General features: G+C 44.3%; 1 protein-coding gene across 1 annotated transcript in view; it reads left to right on the forward strand.

Annotated features, from left to right (window-relative positions):
• Top3beta (topoisomerase 3-beta) overlaps nucleotides 1-16588 on the forward strand; it is a 39316-nt gene that overhangs the window by 21200 nt on the left and 1528 nt on the right. Inside the window, exons 10-15 of the mRNA XM_070528099.1 lie at nucleotides 1906-2088; nucleotides 4721-4930; nucleotides 7085-7302; nucleotides 13422-13602; nucleotides 14027-14226; nucleotides 15321-15426. Of these exons, the coding sequence (XP_070384200.1) occupies nucleotides 1906-2088; nucleotides 4721-4930; nucleotides 7085-7302; nucleotides 13422-13602; nucleotides 14027-14226; nucleotides 15321-15426 (1098 nt within the window). The remainder of the gene's footprint in view (nucleotides 1-1905; nucleotides 2089-4720; nucleotides 4931-7084; nucleotides 7303-13421; nucleotides 13603-14026; nucleotides 14227-15320; nucleotides 15427-16588) is intronic.

Consider the following 16588-nt stretch of genomic DNA (forward strand, 5'->3'; position numbering starts at 1 on the left):
TCCTTTGCAATTGCCTGCACTGTCACACAAGCTGGCGCTGTTAAACAAATCTGTATAGCCGACCTCGGTTAATTCGACTTTTCACTTAATTCAAATGCACTGAAATGTCCTGGTGAGAAACCATGCATTACTATGGAAGGAAAACTCATTGAGTTCGAACACTAAAACGCTTTCTTTCTGTTAATTCGATTCCCAACCAGTTGAATCTGCACTCCTTCGGGTGTGCTGCTGGGGTAGTACAGTCGAATCTCGTTAATTCGAACACGCTTAATTTGAACTTCCAGTTCATTTTAACTGGCACCGTGGTCCCGTCAAAGTTATGTGTATTCCAATGGGCGAAAACGTCCGGTAATTCAAACACGCAAGCATTTGCAACTTTGCAAATTTGAACATACCGGGCTCTGACAGTGCTCTCAGCAGCGCGCCAAATCACGTGGCAGCAGCTCTGACCAGCATTGCTCTGACCCCGACATGGAGTAAAGGCTTAGGAGAATCCCTTGAACGCCGCGTGCAATATGAAAAATAAAAGGTAGTGGCGGACATTTCACCCTCTCTGAAACGGCAAGGTCGCCATTTCTGCGTCGCGCCATAATGCCCAGCCACACTAACGGCAAAACGCACACCACGGGAGGGATTGGCCCTGGGCCGCTTTTTTGCGGCTTGCTGCGGCTGCAAGTGAGGTGCGAGTGGAGGAGACCAATAAGGGTGGCCCCTACAGTGACATATGCACGGGAAACTGGTATCATGTAGACCCGCCTAACTGCCCTACTCAGACTCGCATCTGGTTCAGCTGGACCGCTTGTTTTGCACTATCGTCTGCTCGTGTCAGCTCCCACCCATGCTTGTTTTGGTTGGCTTGGCTAGTCTCGTTCACGCTTGTTTTTTTTTTTTTACAATGACGCGTCTTAACCGAGACATCCCGGTAGAAATGTTGTTGGAGAAAGTGTGCCATATCCGATTCTGCACGACAAGACAGAACCTGAATACAAGGACATGAAGGAAACACTCAGTACCTCATTCTCCTTGTCTTTTGAATGCAGCAGTGGATTCTAATTCTAGGATTGAAATAACAATATGGGCACCGGCTAGGACCTTCACTTGTTATAGGAAAAATTGAATTAACAGGAGTCGAATTATTGGAAATCTAGTGTACTCAGATTTTCACTGCTGCTAGCGTAAGCTGCAAAGTTTTCCCCCAACATATGTTGCTTCTGGATTGCCTAATTTTTCGCATGATGCGAGCAAAATTGTGTTGAAAAACTGGGGGCTGCCGTCTGATCTCTCTCTCTCGCTTTCTTTTTTTTTTTCTTTAGTCATGAGATTTTTACTACTCGCCGTGGTTGCTCAGTGGCTATGGTGTTGGGCTGCTGAGCATGAGGTCGCGGAATCGAATCCCGGCCACGGCGGCCGCATTTTGATGGGGGCGAAATGCGAAAACACCCGTGTGCTTAGATTTAGGTGCACGTTAAAGAACCCCAGGTGGTCAAAATTTCCGGAGTCCTCCACTACGGCGTGCCTCATAATCAGAAAGTGGTTTTGGCACGTAAAACCCCAAATATTATTACTATTAAATTTTTACTTCAAAAGTCAAGGAAAAGCTGTAAAAGTGAGGGAATTTCAAAAAAAAGGAATTTGCTAGCTTCCCTGAAACATTTTGACACCCATCGCTGCACACTGATTGAGTTGCACTTCAAAAGCAAGAAATGAATAACATTACACACTACTTTAAGCATTAATAAAAAAAGATTTGAACTTGTTTATATTGCTGCTGTTTGTTATTTCGAACTTTCAAATAATTCGGCCTAATCTTGCGGTCACACAAAGGTTGAAATTCTGAGAGACGACTGTACACAGAAATTTGCAGTTTGGTTGCTGTACCTTACTTCAACTTTGTTTCAACTTCAGGTGAGCGAGGACATGAAGTACCTGCAGACCACGGCGTCGTTCACGGTTGGCGAGGAGCGCTTCAGCCTGACAGGCAAGAGCGTCATCAACCCAGGCTTCACCAAGTTCATGTTGTGGCAGGCGGTTGCTCCCGAGGAGGCCCTGCCGCAGTTGAGAGCCGGCACCACCGTCCCCATTGTACAGGTAATGCACAGGACGGACGCACACTGCTACGTTCACTTAAGTCACTTAATACAGACTAACTGCAGCTAAGCTTTGTCATAACAAAGTCGCATTCGTAATGAGAATACCTATGCTACATCTGAGGTTCATTAAGATATACAAGTGGAACCACATTCGTACGTTTTGAAATAAAGTACGAGAAAAAACATAACCGTGAAAATGTATGACCTGAAGTAACTAAATAATTTGGCAGACTCAACTGTAGTTGACATCTACGTTATGCAAAGCGTTGTGCGGATCGTTGTAGCACGAGACGACGATGCACACCGGGGGACCCGAGCGGCCCGATATGTGCTTTGTTTTCTTATATATTGTGTACTGTTTTAAGACACGAGAAACCGAAATAAAATAAGCCGGTGGGCAACATGGTATCAGAGCAAAACGTGACGCTCACTTTGACCTCCTGCAGCAGGGAACGGTGGCGCATTTGAGTTATCGGCTATTAAAAGCGCACAGGATGCTTTTAACCACACTATGCCACGTGCGCTGTGAAGCAGATAGGTGAAAATGCTTATCACAATAGGGCCGGCAGTGATCGCTATGAATGCGACGTGCAACAGCCTGCGAAATTTGCTGCCACCAGAAGCGTAAACGGAGAGTGTGTTGGCATTTTCATAAGAGGCGTGTGGGCAAGTACTGTGGGGACGCTGATGTGTGGCGGGTGTCTACTGCTCTCAATGGCGCACGCCTCGGTATTATTTTTTTTCCACGTGATATCTTGCGGCTTGGAAATGTATCATGTGATCGCTGTTTGACGATGTACTAAGTATTGGTGTCAGAAGATGGCATTTTTTTGGGAACATATCAAGTGGTACAAAAGAAGCCTAACTATATTGAGTCATTTCTCACGCGGGCAAATCGTACGAAACGGGATCATATCAGCAAGGATCTGTTGTTTTCATTACAAGCTGATATTAGTGAGCAGCTTGTTGGATTACCTCGTTGTACATATCTCGTATTTAGGGGTGTGCGGAAATTTGAATATTTCGAATATGATAATTTTGATATTCATATTTGTTTCATGAACTTCAGTGAAGTATACATCAAGATATTCAATTAAATAAGAATATTCGAAACAAATCGAATATATTGCTGGCTGTGCAGGAGAAAACACTATTTTTAGGGTTTCTTTGTATCTAATCTATGTGCTTTATATTGCGCTGGATTTAGTGATTTCATGCTAACAAAAGTTTTCCTGTAAGGTTCACTCAGCCACTGCACGGGTAAGCTGTGCGGGATAGCCAGCTTCACAGTAGTAGTAGCAAGGGGCATGGGTTTGCAGAACATGAGGGTGTATTTAGAGTGCAAAGAAAGATGATTGGGGTGACTGCGCACAATAAGCCCACTGCAATAAGAATTCTCCTACCAAATGTATAGGTCCAGTGAGCCGATCCGTAGCAGCCATGCCCGTCCACGCAGCCTCATTAGGCAGATATGCCAGCTCCTCGCTGCATGCCCAAGTCGCGCTTTCGTGCTACGTATCGCATGCTTGTTACAACATTTCAGGTTAGAGCAATGGCTGGTGTGCTACCAAAATGCGCTTCTAAGCAAAGCCTACAAATCTTGTAAGCGATGCATGTTCGGCAATGGGCCTACATGCCTACATGCTACACGGTATCTTAAAAGGTGCTATTCTAAATGAATACTGATGTATTGCACATGCTTACTTGGAGTTATAATCAAAACATTTTTTTGTGCCATCTGAGGTGCCCTTTCCTAGTTGACATGAGCCAAATACACAATGCTTTAGTATAACTGCTTATGAGTCTGATTTCTTAACGTTGACAATGCACTGTTGATGCTCCGACATGAAACTATAAGCAAGCTTGCTAAAATATACAGGCACATATCATTGTTCAAAATTCATAGCTAAGTATTCATATTCAATCCTTTTGCGAAAAGCTTGATATTCATACATCCCTAGTGATATTTAGTTATATCAGTGTTGCTATATCAAGGTTGGACTGCAGCACCTTTTAGTTCTTTTTGGTTTCGAACATATTTTTAGAAAATCGCCTTTGAGTGATGGCTCTCACATCCTTTTTGGATTGGTTTTTGGGAAAGCCGGGAATTATTCTCATGATAAGTTGCTGTGTGCAGTTAGCTAACTAAAGTTTTGCAGATTAACTTAGTTCTTCAATTGAGAACGCATGTTTGAATTGCCAAATTGAAGCAGAACAGTTTTGAAGTCGTGTCTTCTGAGAGGTGTCGTGAGATCAACACCACTTTTCGAAATATTCGTCCTTAAGATGTGCTCCGAAACACATTGACATTCCAGGTAAGGGATTCCCTAGAGCAGTTTGGAACAATGTTATCTATCATGCATAGCACATTTAAGATGGATATCTTGAAAGTGGTGCTAGTCTCATCCTTTCCATTAAGCAAACACGTGGTGTCTCGTCAAGCGTGTGCCACAGTCGACTAAAGCATCTGCTGCATGGATCACCAGGGAGCGCTGAAACCCTTGACACAGTCTCAGCCCGAAAACGCTCAAGAAGTTTGGCAAAGAAATGCTGTCTTAATTGAAAGTGTTTCATGAACCATCTCTAACCGTTCCTTCTTGCGTTCTTGCTCCACTTTTCTCGTAATTCAGACAAAGTTGGCTGAGCTGAAGACAAACCCCCCGGATTACCTGACTGAATCTGAGCTCATTTCGTTGATGGACAAGCATGGAATTGGAACTGATGCGTCTATTCCGGTTCACATCAACAACATCTGCCAGAGGAACTATGTGACTGTCGGCTCAGGCCGGCGCCTCATACCCACCAACTTGGGCATCGTGCTCGTGCATGGATATCAAAAGGTTTGTTCGTGCCGCTGATAGGCCATGGTTTCTGCAGAGTGAGTGCGTCTGTGCTATCACTGAACCTGTTTATAATGAACTTGATAGTTTTTCGAGGAGTGGTCGTTATATCAGTAGTTTGTTAAATATGGACTCGGCCTTATAAATGCTCAAAAATTAACTGCACTGAAGTGATTAGGCAGCACTTTAGTTCGAAAATCAGATTTTTCCGTGTCAGTTTCGTTCTCTGTGCGTTTCCGCACCTAGCTGCAAACTTCCGTTAGAAACGTCCATCTAAAGAATGAAATGTGGCGTTGTGTGGCTCTTTCAAAATGACACCCACTTCTGACCACCTGTCATTTCGAAAGTGCAAGTGCAGCTGCCATTTTTTATATATCGAAAGCTTGTGATATATATTACTACCAGCGAGACAGGACTGTGTTCTGCACACGAGAGCGAAACGGTCTACTTGTCCGGAAGCGTAAACTTCGGAAACTACTGCAGCATGCTGCCATTCTGCGAAGGTCTTGGACATCAAGGTCTCGCATTACGACTGTGCATCAACCGCACAAGAGCTGTAAAATTGCATTGTTTATGTTGCTTCAAGTGAAAAAAAAAAGCCATGTTCTAAAGGTGAAACATCACCGTGAACCGTTATCAGCAATCAGTAATGTGTAAATGGAGTGCTGCCAAACCATGATCTCCTGATAACGATATAGTAACTGCCTACCCTTCACAACCTAGCGTAACGGCAGCATATGGTGCAGCACTCTCGCTGACTCGGGCTACGCAGGGCCGCATCGACAGGAACGCTTGAGCCGCTGTTGTTCCCATGGTGGAAAGACAGTTGGTTAATCCAAATCATCGATACGGGCCTAATGCACACGGTGCTGCACAGACAAATATGCAAAAATTAGAGCGATGCCGTTGTGGCATCTGGTCTCGCACCAGCGCACATGCCGTGCTGTTTGTGCTGTACACCACTCGCGTTCGCCCTGGAGACGTGCCTTGAAGATGCGTGACCTTCTTTGCAGCTTCTAAAATTAATGCGAGGTGGTTGCTCGCTCATCTTGAAGGTCGCATCATCATCGCGGTTGGACTGGAGCGGTGCGCGTGCTGCCGTGCGTCCAGTTCGGTCGCATTTCCGTGCTTCACTTGCGTGTGCACTTTTTTTACCATGACCGGGTTTGAAGCATTCATTGTAAGAGTGCCGCGATTTAAATACGTGTTCATTATATCTGGAAGCAGTTTCCATAGGGAGGGTTGGAAAATCGTAAATCAACTGAAATGTGGTTGTTATAACCAATGGATCGTTACATGTGGGATTGTTATAAGTGGGTTTGACTGTACACGCACAACTGTACAGTGGTTTACACAACATCCTTTCACATATGCTAAGCTCAATGTTACGTCACGTGGAAGATGTTTTTATGAGAAATGCTTCCCCACTAACTTCATAAAATGTCATTGTTTACTTTGGTATCTTTGCGCTTTCAAAAGCCATTTTTTTTCGTTGCTTCTCTGGCATGCTAGTTTGAAGCAGAACACTTAACAGGTGTGCTCATCCCTCGTGTGTGTCATTAAGCTAATTTACGAGAATTGAGTGGCCCGATTTTCGTTGATCACAAAGATATGAAGACAACGTATAATGAAGCTGATGAAAACATGAGAGAAGTTATTTGTAGTTTTTAATTGAAGTGTAGAAATGATAAGCTGAAGGGAAATGAAAGTGGTCGGCAAACTGCCTTGCCTTAGGTGAGATCTGAAACCATGTCTTGATGGTGGCGCTGGCTAACACTCCTAGCGCTACATCTAGTACACATACATAAATACCCCAAAAAGTGGACAGTAGAATGGCATCGGGGTAGCTAAATTGGCAAGAACATCACATGCACAGTGCAACGACAGGGATTTGGATTCTACCTGGGGTCAGTTGTTTTTCCATTCGCTTTCGTTTCCCTTCATTATGTTTCAATTAAATGAAAAATAAGTTATTCACCCCATGCTTTCCTTAGTGTTCACTGTCTGTTAGCTATATGATTCGAATGTATTGAATTATTTTTAGGCATGAGCCTGTTCATTATAGGCAGGTTCAAATGTATGGAGACCTATGCTCTGCCTCTGATAGCATATGTGACATGTTGATGTCTCTTTGGTCGTGCCCATTCTTTCCAGATTGACCAAGATCTGATCCTGCCGACAATGCGAGCGGCCGTCGAGCAGCAACTCAACCTGATTGCAGCGGGCAAGGCTGACTACGACGCCATCCTGAGCCACACCCTGACGGTGTTCCAGCTCAAGTTTTGCTACTTTGTCACCAGCATCATGCAGATGGACGAGCTGTTCGAGGTCACCTTCACCCCACTCTCGGACAGCGGGAAGCCCCTGTCTAGGTTAGCTTCACTACGCAATTTCCTGCATGGTCAGGTGGTCAGCGAACGCTTGCTGTGTTTTTGTGCATATAGCTCCTGCCTCCAAATGCAACCCCAAAAATATAGAGAGAGAAGTGAAGGAATCCGTGCGTATAGCCTAACCTGCACAAATGACCACATCCAGCAATGTTCATTCACATCTCCTTGAACGCAACCTGATCAGTTGTTGCTGCAAAGCAAGCTCCAGTAACTATGTTATTTTGCATGTGCCGTCATCATCGCATGCTTTGCTCCAGTCTGTCAAAAGGTGGCAGAACTTTGTCACGGCACTGCAGTGTGCAGTTTATGAGTGAATTTTGTCCCCAACTGTGGCTTTATGGTAATGCATGGGATATTACAGCCTTTAAAGTCTTGCACAATGTTACACCGAGGTATTGAGCTTCTGTTCCACTCCCAAAACTTAATGATATTGGAGAAACATGGCAATTTTTTGTAGTGCTCTTAAGTTATGAGAGGAAGGTTTGTCATTTCGTACACAGCACAGCCTGCAGCATATGGCAAACTTGTTGTCCCATCCCCTCACTTAGGTAACTTTTGTATATCTATCACAGTTGGCGAAGTACTGGTGTCTGACGTCTCAGTTTATTTTTCCCTTGAATGAGGACACGAGCCTTGTGCTTCCACATACAGTGAAAGCTCGTTAATTCGAACTTCAATAATTCGAATTTATGGATAATTCGAACTGTACGATTTGGTCCGGTCAAGCTCCACAGAAGTCTATGTATAAAAAAGTCCGTTAATTCGAATGCGAGAAGGTTCCCTCACAGATAAATCGAACTACGCTCGCCTGGCACACGGCCAGAGAAACGCGCCTACTGCCTACGCACAAGGCTGTATTGCCTCTGAAACGGAAAGAATGGCGAGAGAAGGCAAAATCTGAAAAAAATCTAACCGATCGCGGGGTCAGCCAGAAGGCAGCGGCGGCTGCCGCCTCTCCGTTCTACGTAACCTCCGAGACTTCTTGCCCGTTGCGAATCTCGGAGACTTCGCAAATCTTGTACAGCTGCTAATGTTGTGCGGAGATGGCACGGCAAGCTCCAAAACACAGCGAATCAAGTACGTCGCAGCTGCGCTTGCAATCAAGAACCAACGAATCAGGGCCTTCGCCACCTTCACATGTTCAGCGTCTTTGTCTCGGCAGTCTTCATCGGTTGTGCACCTCTGTTTTCAGCTTAGGAGGTATCGGCCATCGTGATTCATTGTGATGGTGTTAAGCCTCGGCTAACAGTCGTTTCGGTGGACATCAGGGGTGTGGCACAGTCGGACCCAGAGCTTCAACTTGAAAATGGCGTGTGCCGCGGGCACACGCCATTTTCAAGTCGAACTGAAGCGGCTTCCCCTTGCGGTTCGAATTAACGAGCTTTTACTGTACAGTATGAACCATCTGCCACTAATTTCACAAGATGCATACGAAAGTTTTAATATTGGTTTTTGAGCACAAATTTTTTTATCAGTGTGCTATATTTATATGGAGTGGAGCAACCAATAGTTTGGCTATTTGTGGAGAAAATATAGTTTGGGTATTTTTTCAACAGTGATAACCATCTTGCGCCTTCTCTTAGTTACATAACTGAGGTACCTCATTAGCCTGATTCTTGCTTGCGTTAACTGCACTGTGTTTCTCAATCATTTTGCACCTGCACTGCAAGTCTCGAACGAGTTCTGCGACCATAGTGAGCAGTGTTCATGAGTGATTCTGCCAATCCAGTATTTCATAGTGAAAAAAAAAACAAAGAAAAAGATAAATGCAGGAAAGAAGCACAGAGGACAACCAGGCACAGACCTCAGTCACTTTCCTGTCGGAACATCTTTTTGCCTGTAAAATGTCACTACGCTGCGTCACACGCCAGCCCAACTTGTCATGCTTGTGCACCTGCGTTTCTTTTGCCTCTCTGCGGCTTTTGCTTGCTCTGTTGTGAATCTGCAAGCTCTGCGTTTGTGTTGGAGCTGCTTGTGCAACTTTAAAAACTCTCAGGTTCTCTTGTTCCACCAGAGTGACTGTAACGTGATAGCACTTGGGCATCCTTTCATTCAATAATTATCTATTGGCATACGCGTGAACATCCCCCCTCCCTGCCCATGGTCATATGACAAGTGGCACACATTCCAAACCAGAAACCACAACAATTGCTCGTCGATGTTGAGGACAAATTACCAAAAAAGAAATTCCCAGGTGTTGTGTATGTTGTTCCATGCATGGATTGTGACTACGTGTATATTGGCGAAACTGGTGACTTTGAAAGGGGTGTTAAACAGCACAATAACAGCAGAAGCTCGTTAATTCAAATTTCACAGGGATGATACGAAAATTCAAATTATACAAAATTTGAACCAATGAAAGCCAGAGAAAAAAATCACTCGGTTAAGGCGCGTATATAGTCCGACGTAGTGTGTGCACACGTGCACACACGCTACGTCACGTCAGCGTGAACAACAACATCGAAGCACTGGTGCAGCCAACGTAACTGGATACGCCCAACACGGTCCGACGTGCCCACCGTTGAAGTTGGCTCGTGCTCCATCCGTGTGTCTGGCGCGCTGACTTGCGCCAAAAAAGGAAATGTCGCAGTTTCGCCCTTAAAGCAAAGGCATCAATTGCGATAGCAAATTAGTAGATAGCTATGTGAAGTAAGGATAGTAGTTTTATCGGCCGCATAAACTTGTAAGCATTCGCTTACGAACTAAATTAACTAGCACGGTGTCCCGCGCGCACAGGTCAGCATGAACAAATTTCACTCTATGACTGCAGAAACTCTTTGAAAACCCTGAAGTGAGGAAACGCAGCACTAGTGAGAGCTGTAAATTTCTCGCTTCAACGCAAACAAAATGAAGAAAGCACATCGCATATGAAGTTGCCGGCACTATGCGTACTCTGCAAACATCGCAGCTGTTGCAAGCTGAAATTGTAGAAGCAGCTTTATACCGCTATGCGCTTAGAGAAAGCCATTTAATTACGTATTACAGAAACTAGCACGCTACTCTTTATTTCGAATGCCTCATTGATGTGCATGAAGCTGGCTTCGTTATATTTATTAACTATTTCAGTTGAAATTGAGACCATCTGGCATATAGAAGTGTGTTTGCCACTTCCCCAAAAATGCTTTCCTGCTCCAAATCAGTGTTCTGCCTACACCAAAATATGTGCCAAAAGGTCAAATGGCTGTTTTGTAGCTGCATGCTTTTAACTGCTCTCAAGGTATCAAATTGTTGCAGCCGACTACGAAATACAGTAGCTTTAAAGGCAAGGCAGTACACATATTAGGCATCCTGATGCTTGTACTGGGACAAGTGATGGCGGGTGCGCACTTGTATAATTAAGGAGCACATTTTATGTCCCGTGACAGTAGCCCCTTCGCACTCTTGGTATGCTTCAGCGCAATACATTGCGGATGCTTGACCGCATAACATTGGTTAATTGTGGCGAAACTGTCTTTCGGGTACCGCCATTATGCAACGCTTTAGACCCTTGCCATGCTTTTCATGCTTCGATGCCATCGGCGAAGATGACGAAAATGGAGTCTGCGATGTTGCCAACAGCATCAAATTCTTTAACTAAAAGACATGGCACTGAAAAGTAGGAAGTCTGATAGTGAACGTCGAAGCAACTAAGCTTAACGACAACCCGAAAGTACCACTTTGGCTGCCAGTGGATCGACATGCGAGAGCGCTGGTTCAAGGCTGCTAGATAATCAAAATGGCATCACTGGTGACTTCAATCAATGCCACTTGAGAACTGTAGCCACAGCAAAAAGTTTGAAGAATCAAGCGGTGAAAGGTTTCAGCATTGGAAAATTTCCGACATGCATATAGATTGTCTCTATGGGGTACGAGGCAGTGCCGTAAAGGCGTTTGGATTATCAGGCAAGTAAAAAAAAAAGAAGAATGGGTTGTTGACTGAGGAATGGATGTTTTTACCATTAACACAAAACAATGTGCATGTCAAGGTGTTCCCAATGTCATCAAGTTTATCATAAGATGGGATCTATGGTGTGGACCAGAGATTTTGTATGGTAGCTTACCCAGAATTTTATGCAGAATAATTGTGGTTTGGAGAAAGAAAGTCTCAGGCTGTCTACCAACCGGGAAAACTGGAAATTCTCAGGGATTCTGAGTAGCCTGGTAATACTCAGGGAAAACTCACGGAATACCTGGGGGAAACTCGATACTCAGGGAAATCGCATGCCTCTCAGAAACAGACAAGCGGGCATCTATTGGTGACCCTTTGAGAGATTAGAAGCCAAATCGACATCAGTTTTTAAGAGAGCAGCAAACGGAAACAGCCTGCGAAACGAAACCAAGACTAAACACTGTATGCCCTTGCACAAGCAGATGCATGAGTGGCCGCTGAAACACCTGTGTAAAAAAAAAGTCGTGGAATGAAAACCAAAACACTACGAAGCAAAAAAAAATCTAATCCATTGTATCTACACAGGGGAGCAGCACTTGCTAGGCTGCAAATATTTGAAAAATTGTCGCATTTTTGAGGCATACAGAAGGCACCGTAAGTGTACGGCATCGACCATTTGGGACTTGTTTGCGGCACCGTATGTTTATGGCATTGACCCTCAAAGGGTCACTTCTACCTTCGACGAACAACAGTGATCGCTCTCTGCACACTCATGATCGCTCTCTGCACTCATCCGACTTCACTGGCCTAAGGTGCCGTTTAAAGGCTGCTGATAAGAAAATGAGACAATTACCAGCCCTGCCGCTTTGCCAAGATTACATTGAAAGTGTGTGCTAAGCATTTACAGGCTATTGCCCCAGTGAAATTTCGTTGCAGTTGGCCTTTAAGACAGCGACGGCAAACTGAAATGATATCGAACTAATAGGTGATGCCGGAATACAATGCCACCATAGTTAAACATATAATGCTCATTTTGCACCACCTGCAATGGGGAATAGCGGGGTGTTCGGGTTAACATCTATTGAATGCATGCAGTATGCTTACAACGGTGCTAGTGCTATGCCTCACGTGTTATGAAATGGATAAATGAAGATGCTTATTGCAATATATTCCCCAATATTCTCCAATAGGGAATAGCAGGGTGTTTGGGTTATCACCTATTGAACGCGTGCAGTATGCTTCCAATGGTGCTAGTGCTATGCCGCACGTGCTATGAAAGTGAAGATGCTTATTGCATATGGTTCACAGTGGCAGCTGCGAATGCGACATGTGACAAGCTGCTAAAATACTTGCTGCTACAGGAAGAGGAAACCGAGTGTGTGCCGGCATGTTCACATGGGGTGCGGGCATTCACTGCAGGAAAACTGCACTGCTGGGCGCCTGTACTTCTTTCGATCGCACGTGCCTCGCACTTGCGATCGCACACACACATGTTCACATGCGATGTAGCAGCCAGAAAACATATAACAAAATTGCAGTTTGATGATGTACTGAATGTACATCATACACTGCTGTCAAGTGGTAGCGACTGGTGCTGGCTGCTAGGCAGGGTAGTAAATGAACAAACTTGGAATGAAGCCTTATTTGGGCGAGCTGACAGCCAGAAAGACTAGCAGGACTCAAATTACAATGATAGAGACGAGCTCAGTCATTGGTTGTGTATAAACTCGTGGCTCAAGTAAGCCTGATATTTATGCACATATTGCTGAACATTCCAAAGCAATTGCGTATGCTGACATATATTTGAGAATGTAATAGACCATACACGTCACACATACAATCTAGTTGAACGCGCTTTCTTGCGATCGGGTTCATGACAACGTTCACAAAGTTTTGGATACGGAAAGCTCATCTTGTGGGAGAGGGATCATGCGATAACAGCCGCAGTTTAGTAAAATCAGTTGCCGACAAAAAGTAAAACTATGATTTGTAGCACTAAAGGCCCTGCACCAATTAGCTCACCGGCTTTTAAATCCGGCTCTTAGCAGCCCGTTGCTGCAGTGGAGTGACTTCAATTTCCAGTGGTGGTAGTGGTGGTGCCCCCACGTGGCAGCCAGGCAAAGCTTTAACATGCCACAGTCGCCTTACCTTTCTGAATGCGCGTTCTGAAGCTTCTACAACTGGTTGTCACTAGTAAACAAATATTTGCTTCCCTTGCATTGTCTCACCATAGATGCGGCAAGTGCCGGCGGTACCTAAAGCTGGTGGCCAGTAAGCCAAGCCGGCTGCACTGTGTGCAGTGTAATGACACTCACAGCATACCGCAGAATGGCAGCGTGCGCACATTCCGCGAGCTGAAGTGCCCCCTCGATGACTTTGAGCTGCTGCAGTGGTACGGGGGAACGAAAGGAAAGGTTGGTGGGATTCATTGCCATTGGTGCACGAAATTTCCAAATTATTTCTCACTTTTCGTGCAACTAGTTTTCATTTAGTGCAGCTGTTATTAACGTAAACTCGCTTTAATAAAAGACAAGCATGGAAGGGTTTTGGAGGTGATTTTGGCTAGTGAAAAGGTCAGCTTAAAGGACATGCACAATATATTGAATTCAGACAAAAGACTAGAAAACTAAATTTAAAGGGACACTAAAGAAAAAACATATACTGCACGTAACAAAGGTATTTTCCTGTCGTGTGTTTTTGTGTAACGAGTTGCTACCGTACATGTGTGGACAAGCTAGAACTTTCTCTTCTTTGCACGAATGTAGCAGCACATTACTTTGCAGACTCATCACGCATTTGCTTCCTTGGCTGCTCCTGCTTTCACTATCTCCCCTGCAGAGCTTCATCTTTTGTCCCTACTGCTACAACCACCCACCATTCCGAGACACTGGCCGCCAGATCGGCTGCAATTCCTGCACGCACCCCACCTGCCCGCACTCCATGATGGCTAACGGCATCTCAGTATGTCCCGAATGCACGTCTGGCGTGTTGGTGCTTGACCCAGCGTCGGCTCCCAAGTGGAAGATTGGCTGCAACAGGTGGGTCGTCTGCTCCTGTGGTCCCTCTTTGCCTGTGTGTGTATGCATGCTAACTCACTGTTAACTTTGCAGAATATGCTTTTGTTATAGCACAGAAAGAGAGTGATCTCATCAGTGCTACAACATAGCAAAATGAGAGAGAGGAGAAAGAGGGAGGGGGATAGACAAGGCGCTTGGCAAGTGCAGTGTCCAGCTGGCAACCCTGTATGAAAGTAAAGGAACTGCTGTATCTGTGTGCCATCTGGTGTGGTGCCTTTATTGAGAGTGCATGAAGCAGTTATGATGCAGTTTGCGTAAATGTATTGTGTGGGAAAGGGACGTGGAATGGGAAAGCAGAGTATCAAAAGAATAAAAGGCCAGCCATTTTATAAAGTACTCATCCTTCACAGCAGTCTTAAACAATGATGTATCAGCTCCAGTGGCAACAGGCACTGGCTGTGGCTATTATTACCTGTCATACTGTTTTACTGCTGGCTGCAGATATAGGTAAACTCATAGGATCTTTTGTTAGTTTAGCTGACAATCGACGATGTGCAAAATCTGCAGGTGTAGTTCCCTAAACATCTTGTTTGACTTAAGATGGTGGACTTCAGGGTTTAGAATTTCGTGTATTTAGGTGTCAAGAGTGTGGACTGGTGCCACCATGCCTACTACCCTCCATCCCTTGCGTTATTAAATCTTACAAAATGCATCTCTCAATTACTGCATTACTAATGGAAGCTTGGCCATCTTGTTTAGGGCAAGTCTGATGTGTGGGAAAGCCTGCTTATGAAATTTATCATATCTGTTGTATCTTGGCATTGGGGGTTCTGTCTCCCTCTTCCCAATCGTATCATAACTAGGTCTGATATAGAATTCAGAAGTACGTCCCTGATAGAGCTGAGTAAAGAAGTATACATTCTAATGTAATGTATGTTACATTTGGAATGGCACTTTGCTGCCGCTCAGCTGTGCAATCTTAAGATGTTCGTTGCTTAGAATCTGCGCATTTCTCGGGCTACCTTGACCTTGTGAAATGGTAGGCATCCTATGCCTTGCCGCCAAATATCTGGACCCTGACACATGATTTTGTCTTACTTTTTTTCACTGCCCAGGTGTGACGTGATTGTCCAGCTTTGTGAGGATGCCCGGAAAGTGTGCGTAGAAGACGAGCAGTGTGATGAATGTGGCAGCCAGTTGGTCAGCGTAGAGTACAAGCTTGTAAGTAAAAAAAAAAAGCTCTGTTATGTGAAGAATGAGTGTTTGCTGCACCAAGGCCGCATTAATGTAACGATTCAAGTTGTGTGGCATACCACAACTGTTAATGGCTAATCATATCAAAGCACTACCGACATCTTATCATCATAACAAACTTGTTTAGCATGACCCTTTTGAAGTAGAAAAAGTAGTAGTTCTTGCACCTCTGGTCAGCCTAACGATACAGTGCCAAGAGCCATTCACTGAATTAATGCCAAGTACATGACATAACTGCTAACCAGTGTGGTGCACGTAAGTTTTGGTGTACTTGCATGCGCATGCGATGAGGGAAAATGCTGGCTGCGAGGAGATCTGAACATGCCTGGCCAACTTCTATGATTTCATCTTGATATGCCAGATTTTCAGAGCTTCTTTGTGATCATCATAGTGGCACACCAGCAATTTTAGAAGTGTTCATTTGCAACTTGGTCAGGGCTGAACTGATCTCAAAAGAATATAAGTATAGTCAATCATCAATCTTTCAAGGCATCATTTTTTTTAACTCGGTTATTTGAATCTACTGATGACAGAGACATCAGCAGATGGCAGCAGTGTCTGAGATCATCTAAAAATTTGAGCACCCATTATGTGAACATTTTAAAATTAAATTCATAAACATTCTTGCTGCGAGTATTCAGCCTGTTTGCAGCTTTTCTACAGAACAAAGGCAGCAAATATTTATTGAACAATCAAGATATTGAGTAATCACACACTTTTTAGCTGATCTAAAGGAATTTTGATATTTTTTTGCTTTCACGTAAAGTTTCTTTATATCTTAATGTTTGGAGGTAGAGAGGCCAGACGAGGAGGAAGGTTGTTGCATTTGCTCTTTTTAAGATGCTTACGTATGTTGTTAGCCTGTGTTCCAATATTCTGCAAACATAAATATCATAGGAATAAGCTGGAGCTACTTTGTGCTGTAGACCCCTTTTATCTGCTCGGTGGCAGTAGTGTATATTTCTGACACCGCAAAACTTCCGGTTGCACATTTTTGGCACTCAAGTTTGTCAAAAGTAAAGTAATTTTTCCCGTAGTCAACTACTGGTACATGTTTTCAATGCATTCAAATGGCAGAAATATACCGCATGCACTGAGTTTTTGTACATAGCTTTCTTGTGCAATAAAT

Source organism: Dermacentor albipictus, chromosome 10 (genome assembly GCF_038994185.2).
Source record: "Dermacentor albipictus isolate Rhodes 1998 colony chromosome 10, USDA_Dalb.pri_finalv2, whole genome shotgun sequence".
Taxonomy (NCBI): domain Eukaryota; kingdom Metazoa; phylum Arthropoda; class Arachnida; order Ixodida; family Ixodidae; genus Dermacentor; species Dermacentor albipictus.